This window comes from Ptychodera flava (assembly GCF_041260155.1).
Source record: "Ptychodera flava strain L36383 chromosome 3 unlocalized genomic scaffold, AS_Pfla_20210202 Scaffold_25__1_contigs__length_14229661_pilon, whole genome shotgun sequence".
Classification (NCBI taxonomy): domain Eukaryota; kingdom Metazoa; phylum Hemichordata; class Enteropneusta; family Ptychoderidae; genus Ptychodera; species Ptychodera flava.
In genome coordinates, this window is record NW_027248279.1 from 13404409 (window position 1) to 13421845 (window position 17437).

A 17437-nucleotide genomic window follows, 5' to 3' on the forward strand; every position below is an offset into this window, starting at 1 on the left:
CCGGTATAAGCATTTACAACCTCACAGTCCTTTAGCCATCATACAGATCTGGGTTATCTTATGTACGACTAGCACTCACTGGAGCGCAGTGTTTTGGACACTACCATTATCTATATTTTCACAAATGTAGATACCAGTACAAGGGCACCACCAGTAACTATGTCGTATTGTAACCGTGACCAGTGGCAGTGCAGGAGTGGAGAGTGTATCTACACCAATACAAATGTAATGGCCACAAAGACTGTCTGGATGGCTCTGATGAAAAAGGCTGCTGTAAGTATATCACATCCTGAAAAATGGAATCGTCCAGTCATACAAGCGAAGGACCACTACTTTTTAATACGGACTGAAAGTGGAATATTCAAATTTAATGCGGACAGTGTGTTGACTTTTTATCCCTAAAGTCTCTTTCTTGGAAACGCAAGTTTCTCTACCCCCCATGATGTCATGACAATTATCATAACGGATGATGTCTGTTTATGGTGTCCAATCCATGCCAAAATAACTGCTTTCTATTTTACTATTCTGGGCTCGAAATTAGCGGTAGTCCATCGTCCACAGACTCCCAACTTTTCTCTCGGCCTACCAAAGTCCTGGAAATGATAGCCCTGATGGACTACCAAAGCATGGGACCTGAAATTCAGTCAGTACTAAGCATACCATGTCCAGTCTGTCACTTTCGGATGAGCTATTACAGTCCTGTTTCCTTGGGTGTTAAAGGTGTGCAATATTCACATCAAATGACTAGAAAATTCACTTTATGAGCAGAATCTAGAAAATAGCCTTTTCTTGTCTGGTTAAAGAAAAAAGATATCTCTGAACACTGTTCTCCCTGAATAAGGTAACAGGGCCCTCTTGTGAAGTTTGAGCTCCCTTGCCATAAATGTTAGGGATTTATTTTTTTTTTAAATAAACCAATAAAACTTACGAGAAAAAAAGTTGAGTGGGATTGACAAGCAGTATGCAAGCGTGTGAGTTGATCATGCAGGCTGCAAATGTAATTCTTATCAATCTTGCAAATTTCATGAGTTTGTGATGTCATCCGAGATCATAAGCCCATGTGCAAACTTTTCGATGACAGCCATGTTTGCATGACATCCACACGGGCCGTGACGTTAGCGAACCTACTTAGCTGAATAAACATGCCAAGGAGAGTGAGGGTCATAACCTAGGACAGTGTAGTATACTGAAGTTTTCAAGGAGGTTAGAATTTCGCTTGGATTATTCCCTCCCAAGGCTAAATGACCAATTATAAGGGCTCGGCCTGGACATGTATTAGGCTGAGAACACGTAAGTGTTTATGTATTTCGACTTGGTTAATGTATGTCGCTATTTTTTCATTTTCAAAAAATGTAATCTTCATTGAAATCAGTGAACTGAAATAAAAGTTTTGGAATACTGTCTCAGATTCCTTTTCTTTGAAATTTTTATGCAAAAAAAATCTGAAAAAATACTCCCGAAGTGTCACCAAATAACACCATTTTAATCGCCATTTTTCAAAAGCTCCAATGGCAGGAGGAGGGACAACCCCCTCCTGACCTCCCCCGCGACTGCTTGTGCAGTCGCTAGTAGTGCTTCACACCACATCTTTGTTCTCTTGTAAAAAAAATCCTTGGGAGAACACTGCTGAACTAAAATATGTATGGGCTACCAGTCATTGTCACTGGGCTACCAACTTCAGAAAATTTTAGCCCAAGTGGACTACCAGGGAAAAAAGTTAATTTCAAGCCCTGCTAATCTGAATTCAATTTTACAACTAGACTGTCTATGTCTCTTTCAACATTCTCTTGTACATTCTACTATTCAACCTGTTACTTCATCATTTTAGTTTCACCATTCAACATTATACTTCACAGTTAGTTATTCTTAATCATTACATTATTATTACATAGTTTGTTGAAATTCGGTTACAATTCATTATTTCAAGAGAAATGTTTGATTATTGATGACATTTCAGTGTCCACAACAGTTGATTATTCCTGGCCATAACAATTGAGTATTCCTGTCCATTATAGTTGAGTATTCCTGTCCATAACAATTAAATATTCCTGTCCATAATGGTTGATTATTCCTGTCCATAACAATTAAATATTCCTGTCCATAACAATTGAGTATTCCTGTCCATAACAATTAAATATTCCTGTCCATAACAATTAAATATTCCTGTCCATAACAATTAAATATTCCTGTCCATAACAATTGAGTATTCCTGTCCATACTATTCCTGTCCATAACAATAAATATTCCTGTCCATAACAATTAAATATTCCTGTCCATAACAATAAATATTCCTGTCCATAACAATTAAATATTCCTGTCCATAACAATTAAATATTCCTGTCCATAACAATTAAATATTCCTGTCCATAACAATAAATATTCCTGTCCATAACAATTAAATATTCCTGTCCATAATAGTTGATTATTCCTGTCTCCACAGCCACAGACTATCAAGTACGCCACCTTCAAGTATCAGCTTTAAGTTATAAGTCAGTAATGGTGTCATGGATAAAGCCGGAAGAGTTACCCAAGTTCCCTTTTGGCTATGTACTGTCCTGGCAGTGAGTGTTGTTAACATTTATTCTTTCATATCATGATATTTGTTAGTATTGCAGCACCAAATTGCCACCCTTTTGTCTGTCCCTTTTTTAGCTTTCAATGTGTGTCTTTATCCATCTACATTGCTGCAGTTTTTTCAGCTTACAGAAATTTAAAGGGCCTATGACATGATTTCCAAAGTTTTTATTTTTTGCCTCCAAAAACTCAGCTAGGGGACGAGTGGTTCCAAATCAGAGTCAGATTCTGACTCTGAAGGACAAAGCGCGAGTGCATTGAAAGCAATGGAATTCTCGGGACAGATTTGAAAGTACGATGAGGCTACGTTTCATTTCTTTGTATGAAATAAGACAGTATCAGTCTCAGTTTGAACTTTTCACGGTTGAATTTATTTTATAAAAAGTGGAGCAATCCCGCGCCTTAGTATTTCGATTCAATGCATTGCATGTTGTAGCTGCAGTACAGTACTCTCAGTGTGCAGTTTTCAGACGACCTCAGTTTTTGGACATTCAATCACATGCTGTTCGTCGGACTCACTTCGCTCCGTAATGATAGCGTTTTACAAGTTGTGCGACCTCATATTAAGTGAAGTGATACTGCTGTCCCGTTTTGGACAGTTTGTTTAGTAGAAGCTATTTCGGGCTATACAAATTTGGCAAAGTTAGCCAGACCATACGATAAAAGGTGCCGAAAGCAACACACAGAGACAGCCCATATGTCCGGTAGGTAAGCGCCAAACACGTCAAAATATGGTTATGTCGTCTATTAAATGTAACTAATTATCACAAAATATTTACATTCAGTTTTTAAACACATCGAAAATGAAAATTAGGGTTTTGAAGTTTCAAATTATCAACATTTAGCCCCTACTCGCTTTCCAAATACGACGTCTGACTACTGCAATCATAGCAGTCCGATTACTACGCACTCAACACGGGGTCAAAAATTTTGCAACTTGACCCCTATATACCACTTCCATCGTGTTAACACTTTGACGATAAACACAAAAGGTATGGCAATAAGAATTCGTAGTGCTCGTCATTTATGAAATGGCTTTGGTTGGGCAAAATTCAGTACCCTTTCCGAAAACTATCACTCTGAGTGTAGCTGTGTTGGACGTCGACCTTTGACAGAACTATCATTTCCTTGGAGCACGAGACAAATGATGCAATCGACTCATGTTCCCGTGCATTTTCAGAGCAAACGAATCCTGCAAAAAGTGATGCGTTAGGCCTATTTTGTACATGTTTTGATGAAGAAAAACAAAGAGAGCTTGTCGCCGCACTGTCGGGTCGCCATTTTGAATCGCCGTCTTCACCATATTCACAATTGTGTAGAGACGGGAAGCGTCCTGGCGCAAGTGTTTCCCGATGAAATTTCCCGTATTTGGCACGAAAGCATAGTACACCTAATCAGATAGCCTGACAAGTCATTTTAATTTCAGTCATTTTAATTTACATGATCGGCAAGGCGATCGGCCGTACGCCGTATGTGACCGTTGGTAATATCCTGAAAAGACCATGTCACTATAGCAAACTAAAACATTTAGGCACTAATGCTCACGATGTTCTCTCGTGCGCTGCGCGCTGGGTGTACGTTCTGAGCAAAGGAAGCCCTTGCCTCACACACTTACGGACATGAGATTGCCAAGGTGTGAAAGACTGTTTGTCCGTGTTAAGATAAGTCATCGGCTCAATTTCGAAAAGCAGAAAAAAGTCGAACAAGTTTGGCTAGGGGTACACGCCCACCCGTAACTTTTACTTGCATTTTATCTGGACAAGGGGGCGATACGCAATGCAAGACAGTGACGTAGGCTAACTTCAAGACCCAAAGAGTGATTTTACGTTTGGTTGTAAGGGGCATGTCATAGGCCCTTTAAATATGAAGTAATCACATGGTTTTGTGATTATTATAATTATGTTCATAGAATTCATTAGACATCAAGGTCCTGTATGCGTCTTTTTGTGGGCAAAATATTACAGATGTTAGTAAAGTAAGAATTACTAGTTTAATTTAACAAATAAAGAATTTGTTTCACAGCTAGACCATTTCAGACTTAATATACTATAGATCATTTGTATATTACTCAGTTGTATTGCTACTCATGTTAAAAACACAGCGGTATTGACTCAAGTACCCAGTTGAATGAAATTCCAAATGAAGGGCTAGCAGGTATAACTATGGATCAAATTGATGAGCCAAATGTAAAGACTACAGTTGATGTGGGTAGATGCCATGTTGACAGCCAAATAGCGAGTGTTTTGATATGCTTTGGGGAGCAGAACAAGGACTTGCAACAGCCGGACAGCCAAGGGTTCATTTGCATGTAATTATAGAGAATTCTGTTTCAAATGTGACGACCAGTACAGCGCAGTCATTCTGACAGTTGAATTTGGCCAAAAAACATGGTCATTTTCCTCACGTCATTTCCGAAGGTTTTGCAGGTTGTACATTGTTGATTTCTTACGAGTCTAGGGTTAGTATACTGTAGAGGCATACCAAAGTGGTTTTTTTTATGAAAATTTGGTAGGATTTTCTGTTGTTTGTAAAATTGGAGGTTGTTGTTTTGATCTTGCTCAACCACCTCAACTTTAATTTTTAAACTGAACATTGTGCAAAAATTATACTCTAAAATTTTGACATACAATAAAAAAGAATACTTCGATGAGTATGTGCCAAAAGTTTGAAGTCCGCCCGACGATCACAGAATATTTTGTGATTTTTTGAAAAACATAATCTTGGTTGCTAAATAGCATGGCTGCTGAGTGCAATATTTATGTACAGTAGAAATGCAAGAAATTGCAATGCTTGGATATCACTACACACATGTTTTTATGGGAAGCCATTCCCACGTTGGCAGTTGTACTTTGCTGATCATACTGAAGTTCAGAGGAACTGTTCAAGTAGGCCCGTTCAGCCTAGGCAGTCTACCACTATACACATTGTAGGCAAAGTGCCCTGTTCTGCTCATACTCCGTGAGTGTTCAATATTAGGCTAGATCCAACAAATAGTTACAGCTAGGCTGTGTGCAGATCAGACTTTAGCAGTTTCTTATGTTCAATCGTTTTCAGCAAACTTTGGAGAACAGTTTTTGACTTATTTCACACTGTCAACAAAGTTTAAACACACAACCATTAACACATTATTTTCTGTCGATTAATATCGGGCCACTGTAACAGGAAGTGTACATGTACAAATTTGTTTCAGCCATGTCTGACCAAGCTGTTTTGAAATATGCCAAATGTTGTCATATGCGTCGACTTTGGGTAAAGTTAATTGCTTTTCTTGTACCGAAGGCATTTCTAAGTGAGAGATTTGAAATTAAAAGTAAGAAAAATGAATAAAGAAATATAAACACTTGTGTAGATAAAGAAGCACAGGGTTTGAAGTGAAAAAAATTGAGGCAGGAAAAAAGGCTGGTTTTAGACATTTGTTTTTCAAAAAATAAGGCTTAACTTCCAAGATATGTAAAAATCAGTAACTAAAATAAAAAACCAGATCAAAAGAATATTCTGTCCCTGCATATCACAATTAGCAATTAATTTTCCGTATTATTTGATGCACCATGCACTTGGACCATGGGTGGTTTCACTTAGAGAAATACTCCCACAAACTCCGCGCAGAGCAGTGACCTACTCTTCATAGAGGTCACATAATGACATATTTGTGGGGTCAAAGGGCACTTTATGCAGCTCTACAGCGGAAGTCAAACTTCAATTTTTCAAACTGATCATTGTGTAAGGATTAAAAAGTCTAGAATATGATCCAATATAAGTATAAGGTAAAAGCTATCCCCAGTGAAAGTTACAATGTAAAAAAAATTGATTTTTCAGCAGATGGTCAGTCGAGTGGTGCAAGAACACTATGTTTGATATCCTCTAGTGTTTGTAAAAAATCGTCATTTCCAGTAATTGCCAGAGGAAACCTAAGTTAGATATCTCAATTAATTTTTGTTGGTTGAATGCAAAGTGACAGATCACAATACGCTTTAAGCATTGCCATAAAAAATCTGTGCACATTCTCTGCACGGCGCCTGTATTCAAATATTAACAGTCTGCACTCTTGATGGTATGTTGCATGCAAATGAACCTTTGCCTATCTGGCTTGCAATTGTCCAGTAAAGAAAATCGTCAAAACTTACAGCTATTTGACCTGGGAACAGAATGGAAAAATGGATTTTGAACATGTGTACGAACAACGATATCTTTCTTTGAACTTATGGTGAATAGTTCAATCAACCAGCCTAGGACATCGACAAATAGTATCGTAAAGTTTGCAGAGTAAGTAATTAGCAATTATCTTTTCCATACAGTGATCTAAATGATCCCTCTTCAAGCTCTAACACAACAGTGTCCCCAGATGTAGGTGATCCTTCAGAAGTTGTCCTGGACACATTGAAAGCTGGTGTCACTTATGTCTTCCAAGTGTCAGTAAAGAATACTGTTACTGGTCAAATTTATCCAACCCTGGAGACTGTACAAAGGAGAACTTATGACGGACGTGAGTACTAAACACCAAATATTTTCGTCTTTTTCTGTCTTCTTTAACCTCTCTCAAGTGTGTAGAAATGTATGATCAACTTTGTAAGAATTTGCTGCTTCTTTTTTGCTTCATACTGGAAATTAGAACCTCTAACAGGGCCGGTAGATGTAACCTTTGATAATTTTGACACTCATAGTTTGTTTGCAAATCTTGATCCCCACAGTGTGTTAAGACACACTCTCTATAGCTTGTCAACACATCATATGTAACTGTGTAAAATACACAGTTATTTGTTTACATTTGAATTCTAGTCCAAACCGTAATTCACTTGTCAACAACAACAATACAGTCTATGCGTATACAGGCTGAGTTGACCAGCTGAATACTGTGTATTACAAAATGCCATAGGGAGTAGAACAAGAAACTGTAGTTGATAGTAAAAAAAACAAAAATCATGAAAAAATCATAAAAGTTTTAGCTACTAGATCTCTAATTTTGGATACTAACTTACCGATTGTTTTCAAGTCTTTGAACTTTTTCGTCTCTCTACAATACTTTCACTCATTTTTTGCCTTTGCAGTACCAAGTGCTCCAGGTGATTTTAGTCTCCATGGCAATCCAAAAATTGCTTTAGTTGAAGTAAAATGGCGAAGCCCCATCTTTCCCAATGGAACTTTGATAGGTTATGAGGTAAAACAAAATCATTCTCACATAATTTCTGTCCCAAGAATTTCCATCCTTAAAATTTTAAAAGCTAATGAAAATATCTTCAAGACAGCGATGATGTTTCTGTAATGTAGAAAAAGTACATGTGTACAGACACATCTATGCAAGTATGTATCAGTGTGTGTATTGAATTGGTTTGTATGTATAAAGTATGTCTACATCTTTGCATGTATGCCTACAGTGGGCGTAGATGTGTACATATATGCATGTGTGTGTGCATGTACATACATAGATACATATAAACATACATAGACAGTCGAGAAAGAGGATGGGAAGCTACTGCAAAGAACAAAAGAACTGTGAAGAAGCGACGAGCAATCTCTTTTGGAATAATTAGAATATGTGAATCGATTTTTGCATAATTATCAGCTGGGTGATAGCCGCTGCTTGACATCCGGTAGTTCGCAGTGAAAATACTTCATTGAACTTATTTTCAGAATAAAGTTGTCTTTCCGATTATAGTCTGATTTACTTATCCTAAAGATTAATTTATTCCTAAATGCAACAAAACATTGCTTTCCTTTTGAATGGGATTATTCTCTGCTACGAAAAAGTGCGTTTAGGACACACTGAAAGTAAGGCCAGCAAGTATGTTTCGCGAGATTTTACGTCAGTTGGATGGTAATTGGATTTGTTTATCAATAGGTATGCAAATCCAACATAATTTATTCCAGCATAGTTCGTTCAAAGGAAATACTGCGGCTTTCCATCCTTTTTCTTGACTGTCTATGATACATACATACATACATACATACATACATACATACGTACATACATACATACATACAACCATACACCCATACATACATACACACATACATACATACATACATACATACATACATACAACCATACATTCATTCATATATATATATATATATATATATATATATATATATATATATATATATATATATATTATATATATATATATATATATATATATATATATATATATATATATAGAAGAAACTTGGGTTGAAACACACTACCACACCTGGTTGTTAGGTTCCAAACGTATTTATTATAAATACGTTTGGAACCTAACAACCAGGTGTGGTAGTGTGTTTCAACCCAAGTTTCTTCTATCTTCACCCACTCCACACTCCACTGGGGATCACCTGAATTCCTACAGTTTCTTATATATATTATATATATATTATATATATATATATATATATATATATATATATATATATATATATATATATATATATATTTAAAAACTATCTACTGTTGATTGACCAATCAGAGTGCTCAATTCAGGGTGTTTTATTTACTCATAAAGCCTTGGTCACCAAATTCAGAAACGAATGACAGCGCCGTAGTAAAGTACTGTCCAATCAAAAGTGAACATGTTATATTCTGTAGACATTTGGTACGTTTTAATATTCAAATTTGGTAACACAGCGGAAACCAGTTGCAACACAAAATCTGCTGTGCCCTTGGGCATTTATATAATGTGCTCTAGGGCATTGAAAGGATGTTCCATTACATTGGAGGGCCATTCTCGCAGGCCAGAGCGATAATTTCAGCTCCGGTGACCTTCGCAAAAATCAAGCTCTGGCATATAACGCCGGGAAACTGCGGAAGTATGAATGGGGGTTAATTAATTATTCATGAGAACATATCATCAGAATTAGCCAATCACGAATACGTTTTACAAAGTCATGTCGGGTAGTAAGCTCCTCATTGTCTGTGTGTACACAATCGAGCTTTCAGGGCCTGAGATCCTCTGGTTCTGTTGCACCTCTTCCGATATATGTTGCATTAAATCCGACAGCTTTCAAAATTTTGACTGTTTTTCTGTCATGATCGAGAGCAACGGCGACACCATGTGAATACTATGGCTTCGATAGGTACACAGACTACGGCCATCAACGAACCCTACCCGGTCCCTCTGCAAGGTCGTCCCGGTACACTCAGTGTGACTATTTTCGGACGATCTCGGTTCGGACATTCAAAGACATGCTGTTCGTTGTACTCACTTTGCTCCGTATTGATAGCGTTTTACAATTCATGATACCGCATATTAAGTCAGGTGACGCTGCTGTCCCGTTTTGAATAGTTAGTTTTTTCGGTAGAAGCTATTTCGGGCGCTATAAAACTTCGCGAAGTTAACACACCGTACGATCTAAAGCAACACACAGAGACAGCCCATATCCGATGTAAGCACCATACACGTCGAAATATAGTTGCGTCGTCCATGGGTGAACGTAACTAATTTATCACAAAATCTTTACAAACAGTTTTCTCAACACATCGAAATTGAAAAACGAGGGTTTGAAGTTTCAAAATATCAATATTTAGCCCCTATAATCACATTCCAAATACGACGTCCGATTACTACGCACTCACCATGGAGTCAACAATTTGGCAACTTTGACCCCCCAAATACCACTTCCGTCCTGTTAACAGTTTTAGGATAAACACAATAAAGTTTCGAAGGGTATGGTAATAAGATTTCGTACTGCTCGTTATTTGTGAAACGGCTTTGGGCGAAATTCACCATACCCTGTCCGAAAATATTGTCACCAGGTCACACTGTACTGAGCGAGTGTACGCATAAGCTTATACGTGTTCGTACCCAGCTGAACTGCAAACCCATGGAACAGACTAAACCTCTCTTGATTTGATTCCGTTGTAAGCGTAACTTTTGTGATGAATTAATGAAACATAATCGGACTTGAACAACTACGCAATTTCCCGAGATCTGTGATTTCGGCAGTGTTGAGACGATCGGGAGCCTAGCGTACATTTGTGATTTGTATCGCGGAGCACCAGCTCGAATGAAAGGGCCCAATATACCATTCATACGTTTCTAGCTCCATGTATACCCACAGCACGATAAGAAAGCTTTCAGTGTGAACCTTAATGAAGAGATCGATACATAAACGTTTATACATAACTTGTGGTAAAGTAAATTTATGATCAATAGTTTTGACCAACGGGTTTTACACAGCGGTGTTGTTCTACGTCTGGTTCGGACACTGTGCATAGCGAGGCGTGGGGCCAGCTGCTCCAGTTATGCGATACCCTTCGATATAACGCCCGTGAAACACGATGGGCCGGACGGCCTGCCAGGCCATGCCTGGTAGCATACAGACTTGCCACCGCTGGTCCTTGTGCAAAGAAACCCATCTTTTCCTTGTAAAATAATTATCAATGGCGTCTTTTTGGTGTGAATAGAGCGGTTGAGTCCAAAAACATTAAACATTTACACATTGCGCGCTCTTCGTCGACAGTGAACGCTGCTGTGTGGTGGTAAGCACCAAGATCAGCTCTGTAACGGGCAATCTGATTGGCTCGTAGGTTTTTCCTCGACTATCATAGAGCCTTGCAGCAATGCGTGAACGCTAAACGTGGCCAGTGATACCACGGCCTTTCGGCGTTGGGTGATAAGACTCGCCGAAGAGGGCGTGGTTTACGACGATGTGGAGGGCTATTTCACAAATAAAGTTTTAATTCATATCCTAAACATGTTACATTGACAAAGGGGACGGTTGACGTAAACACATTGAAAACGAAAATATATCAGTTAGGGGCGATAGTTTTTAAGTCGGATAAAACCCTCGTACTCGGGCTCTTCTGGTATATAAAGTCCAACCCTACGATAAAATGTCTCGGCCTGCGGCCTCGACATTTTATCGTTGGGTTGGACTTTATATACCAGAAGAGCCCTTGTACTCGGGCTTTATCCTATACATATATATATATATATATATATATATATATATATATATATTATATATATATATATATATATATATATATATATATATCTGTGTGTGTGTGTGTGTGTGTGTTATACGTATGTACATACATAATACATATGTACATGTATTTTCAGTCATTTTATCAAGTGCTCAAGACTTCTGTCTACATTTAAAATTATATGTATTTTAGAACAATATTTTTTGTACCTTCCTGATAGATATTGTATAGGAAGGCCGGAGAATTTAATTTCATACCAAGACGTGTCATGGACCCAACTGCAACCAATACAACGATATATGTTGGACGTTATAGTTACTTCTTCCAGGTAACTTAAAGCTTTATTTGACATTCTCATGTAGAGCTATGCAGGTTTCTTAACCCAGTAGCTTAAGGGAAAATAGTTTAATTGTTTTACTGAAAACAGGACATTGAAAGGGTTGTCTGTCGTGATGACCATCTTGAGTCCAAAACACCTACAGAAGGCCATGGCAGATCCATTGATAATGGGTACAGTATTAACAGTTATACTGTTATTAACAGAGTTATTTTGCATGTAAGGTGTACTGTTACCTGTTCTAATTTTGTCACAGTTACCATGGAAAGAGAAAATCTAACCAATCACAGATTTTAAGCACCCTCACATGGGCATTTTGAATACCAAGGAATGCCCCTTTGACCATATATGGGCATATTTGGATTACAGGTGACTACACCTTTAAGCCATTGTGCAATGCTTGAGATTATTTTTGTAGCAAAGTACTCACTGTGTGTTATGTTTTACATAACATTCAGGAGGTAGTAGAGAAGGAGTCACAACTGAGATAATTACGTTTATTACTATTGTTCACCATTGGTTTAATCCCTTTATGTCCATTGTTTAAAACCCCTTTCCCGCCATCTGCGTTGCCGACGGTACCTTCACAACCGAACCGAGTGAAATTAACCTGGGTTTGCTAATGCGACTCAGTTTCTCCACAGTGTCATAACACATGCGCAAAGACTGTATTTGCGTAGCTTAGGTCAAGTGCGTCATGATAGTGTAAGAACCAACACGTTCCGTCCACGAAAAGTGAAGTTACAAGGAATTTAAGTTTTTCATTCTCAAAATCTTGGTAATTTTAACGTCGTTTTTTATATACTTTACATTCGATCGCAGGAACCTTTCCTTGTTAGAATGAAAGTTCTGATCACGAACTTTTCAATCATGTACTGAGTATGGTGCAGCGGACTGCAGCACTGCCGTGAGCGTGGGTTAAACTTGTAGCGTTTCCCGGGTGTTTATGACGCGACGCCAGCGACGCCATAGGCGACGCTGCGACGCTTTGTTTCAATGCATCGTACGAATTGTTTTTATATCGCGACCATTCATAAAAGTCATGGATGTAGCAGTTAAAAGCTATGCTTTCTTATTTAACCTTATCATTAATGCCAGTACAACATGATAAAACACGGCAAGAACCAAGAACTGGATTTGGAAAAGTTGGCGTGTCAACAATGCTGCTCTACGATGTTTGGCATTTTTTGTGATCGCAAGCTATCATCAACTCAGTCTCCGCGCCTTTGCAGATACAAAAGCTCCCTTCCTCAATTATCTGTTCCTCGACCTCTTTAACATTGTGTACATCAAAATCAGTGGAACGACTCGAACTTCCCGACGCGACGCTGGGACACGTGACGCCATGTTTGAAGATCTGTCAACTGCCGAGGGACGGCCGAAACACCCGAACGACCCGAACGAACTTAATCTTGTTTACTAAATCCGAGAAAACGCGTTCGCAAGTCCCGTTGGTGCTAATGGAGTAGTTTGTAAGGCAAACAGCGGCAAAACACATGGTCCCTTTGATCTCCGCCTAGTTGTGACTCCTTCTCTACTACCTCCATGGTTTTACATAACATATAACAGTTTGCTACTGTAGTACAATGACCAGGTTTTAGTACTCATTGTGTGTTATGTTTTACATAACATATAACAGTTTGCTACTGTAGTACAATGACCAGGTTTTAGTTTATCAGTTGGATGTATTCAACTTTATTTTCTCCACCACCCTACACAATTTACTCCTTGGTCCATGTGACTGTGTTTAGGTTGTATTTGACCGTCATCACATTAGGCCTGGAAGAGTTAATAAATACTCAGCTTTGACTGTACCTTGTCTTGGTTTAGAAAATAACAAATTGTTTACAGTATGCAATGTGATTGTTGACAGATGAATTTTAGTCCAGACTGGAAGTCAATTGTAAACATATACAGACCTTGTTGACAAACTGAACATTGGACATGTCTTGGGTATTATTTTGAGCAGAAGAAGAAACTGAAAAATACTAGAAATATGTGAAAATTCTGGCAATTGCAGTGCCTCAGAAGCTTGTTAACTTACGTTTTTGCCTAAATTTCATTATCACCATTATAAATAGCCAATCAGCCAAAATATAGTCCTTGTTTATGGCTCCTTAAGTTGCTGATTATTATTTAAATCTACCAGTCAGCTATGACCTTCCAAGCCGCTGCACAAGATGGAGCTTTCTTGTTTGATTTCTTTTCCCAGGTTGCAGCAATTACGCCAGCAGGGGTCGGTCAGTTTACTGAACTGAAGAACATCACAGTGACGCCTAGTAAGTTGCAATCTTATTTTTATTTTGCAGTACAGATATTATTGAAACTTTCTGCCACCATGTCCTAAGCACCACTAGTAAGATGAACAACCATGCATCACTTCATGCGTAATTTAAAACGATTTAATTTTTATGTTGATTTTGTGTCTGCCCAGATATCCCTGCATCACCGACTGATTTGACTGCTACTGGGAACAGCCAAGACCGCACTGCCCACCTGGAATGGAAGAAGCCAGACAGCAAAGTCAAGGTAGCTTACAAATCATTGAAAGTGAACTGTTTGTAGTGCTAAACATCAGTATTTCATCCAATGAAATACAAGATTAGAATTACATCACAAAGAAATTAGCATTTTATCCAATCAAATACAAGATTAGAATTACTTTGCAAATAGTTTAGTATTTCATCCAATGATATACAAGATTAAAATTACATCACAAATAAATTACCATTTTATCCAATCAAATACAAGATTAGAATTACTTTGCAAATAGTTTAGTATTTTATTCAGTGAAACACAAGATTTTAATTACATAGTAGATAAGTTAGCATTTCATCCAATGAAATACAAGATTAGAATTTCTTTGCAAATAATTACGTAGTAGATAAATTAGCATTTCATCCAATGAAACAAGATATGAAGGACATTTTAGAAAGCATTTCATTCATTGAAACACAGGATTTGAATTATATGGCACAAGACCACTAATTAATTTCCCATAGGCCACCACAGTAGCCTTTAGCTCGATTTTCCTATTTTAAAACATTCAGCGGCACGAATCCTCTTAACAGGTGTTAGGTCAATGTCAGCTGACTACAGATGAAATTTTTCATGTGGGCAAGTCCACGGAAATTTTGAGATAGTGGTGAAAATAGTGTCCTCAGTGGTGTTTTTGACAAAATTCAGGCTTATTGTCATGATTTCTATTAGCCCTGGAACTCATATTACCACAGAATGCTTCAGCCATTATTCACAACAGTCTGCATTTTGATTCAGGCAGAAAAATATCTTTACAAACATATTTGACATTAAAGTTCAAACTGAACAAGCATCCATGCAGGTATCAAAACTTCAAGGTCTGCACTATTTTTCTTCCAAACTATCTTCGTGGGTAACAAACCCGGAAGTGAATTAGTGGTCTTGTGCCATATGGCTAATACATTGGCATTTTATCAAATAAAATTGTAGAGCCAAGCAAGACTATCAATAAATAAGCATTTCATCCAATGGAATACAGGATTTGGCCTTAATATGGGAAGCAAAACACTGCAACATATTCCATCCTACTATAATCCACAACATAGTGTTTTATTTTCTTTTTTAGCTGTACTATATATATTATGCGTGGCCATATTCAGACGATACTGTCATAGGGGATGTGAAATGTTGTAACACAACACTTACAGAAACAACAGGTAGATGTAGACCCTTTTAACGCTTTTGTGTTTATAAACTGAGCTTCTTCGTTACCTAATAAGTCTTCATAGGTAACACGATTGGAACCAATTTGGGATAATTGGATCTTCATATTTTTCAAATTTCTCAAAAGTAACAGGTGCCCAAAAGCTCAATGTTGCAATAATACAATTACTCATAAAAAAGTGTATAACTTAAAAAGAAAAGAAGTTGAGGTTACATTTGCAGATTGACAGTACTTCGCCATCCAGTTATCCCAAATTAGTTCCTATTGTGTTATATATGCTCTGCAATACATGTATTCTATTGTCCATTACGTTACTGTTGAAGCGAATTTTTTTTTCTGTCATAAAGAAGGCTTTTTAATGTTGCTTTAATGAAGAATTTTGAAACATATTTTTTCCAAAATTTCATGAGAATAAATGTTTTTGTTTTATCCCTTCTCATCATAAAGTGAAGGACCTATCCCCAAGTGTGACTTACATATTCAAAGTGACGGCTTTCAACGACGACGGAGAGAGTTTACAGAGTGACCCAGCTAGTGTGACAATAGCAGGCGATCCGCTTCCCAGACCAACAAACCTAAACGCTACACCAACAGGATTTCATACCATTGAGCTCACATGGAGTATCAATGATACCTCCCATAACTGGGTAAGCTTTTATTCTGAAGGGCATATCTCAGAGCCCCATTAGCTGTTGCTGTAAAGCCACAATAGCTGCGAATTTCATGCATTATTTTCACGATTTTATTTTCAAACCAAAGTTTGTCTGTGTTAATGTGCTAACTGAATGGTGTGTACACAATTATCACTGCTCGCTGATTTTGACCATGCCTATGCACTTTAACATGTTAAATATTAAACGGGTGCTGCACTCATAATATGGTGCCCACATGGAAAAGTACAAAAATGCATATATGCAATATGCAGATTGACATTACTTCACCATCCAATTATTATATGCAATATATATATAATGTATTTCCTGCACATACACGTGTGATTATACAGGAAACAAGTATGATGCCATTTACTTGAATGCACAACACAATGGCTGACATTTTGTTGTTGTAATCTTTGTTTTCTATATCATATAATTAGTTTTTGAAAATGGTTTGAAATCTAAAATGATGTTAAAACCTTTTAATTTACATGCCACTTTCGACACTTTGTACACTTTTTCGGTGTTTAATGGGGTCTTATTCAAAGAAAACTTGCAAAACTTAGGATATTTAATACAGTTTATTACACATTCACAGTTATTGTGGCTTTAACCCTTTGAGCACTGTATTTTTTCTCCAAAAATGTCAGGGCAACATTTTACCAATTTTTATGAATTTTTCTGTAATTTTTACCAAGATTTTGCAGCAAATAGACATAAATTTTTATGGGCTACACTTTTTGACCAAAATTTTGGTAAATATAAGAAAAAATATTGTCTAGATCTGAAAGAAATTGTTGCAGGCAACAAATATCGACTTTGGCACTCAAAGGGTTAAACCCATTGAGTGCTAACATTCCTTGATGGTAATCACCTTTATAAAATATAACACCATTTTTTTTTTTCAGATCAAGACAAGAGTTTTCAGACTTTTCCCAAAATTTTGATCAAATACTGTCGGCAATTAACACTTGTGTCCACTTGTGGTCCCAAATTATCAAAAAAGTTACAGAAAGATTCATAAAAATTGATATAATGTTGCACCATGATTTTTGAGGGAAAAATTACACCACACATAGGCTGAATAGGGTCTTGTTCTGTCTGCTAAAGAGAATGTATTGTTCTAATTGCAAGTTAAGTTTAAAAGTTGTGTTTTTTCAGAATGATTTTTGATTGGTTTGTTTTCTTGCGTGTGCAGATGTATGGAATCTACTACAGCAAGAGTGGCCATTACTTGACAGAACCTAAGGAGATTGTGAATG

The 17437-nt window shown here is 37.4% G+C and overlaps 1 protein-coding gene across 1 annotated transcript in view; it reads left to right on the forward strand.

The window, feature by feature from the left end:
- Positions 1-2561, forward strand: part of LOC139125607 (sortilin-related receptor-like) — a 44118-nt gene extending 41557 nt beyond the window's left edge. The window contains exons 22-23 of the mRNA XM_070691704.1: positions 131-273; positions 2441-2561. Coding sequence (XP_070547805.1) covers positions 131-157 — 27 coding nt within the window. The 3' untranslated portion in view covers positions 158-273; positions 2441-2561. The remainder of the gene's footprint in view (positions 1-130; positions 274-2440) is intronic.
- Positions 2562-17437: the final 14876 nt, after the last annotated feature.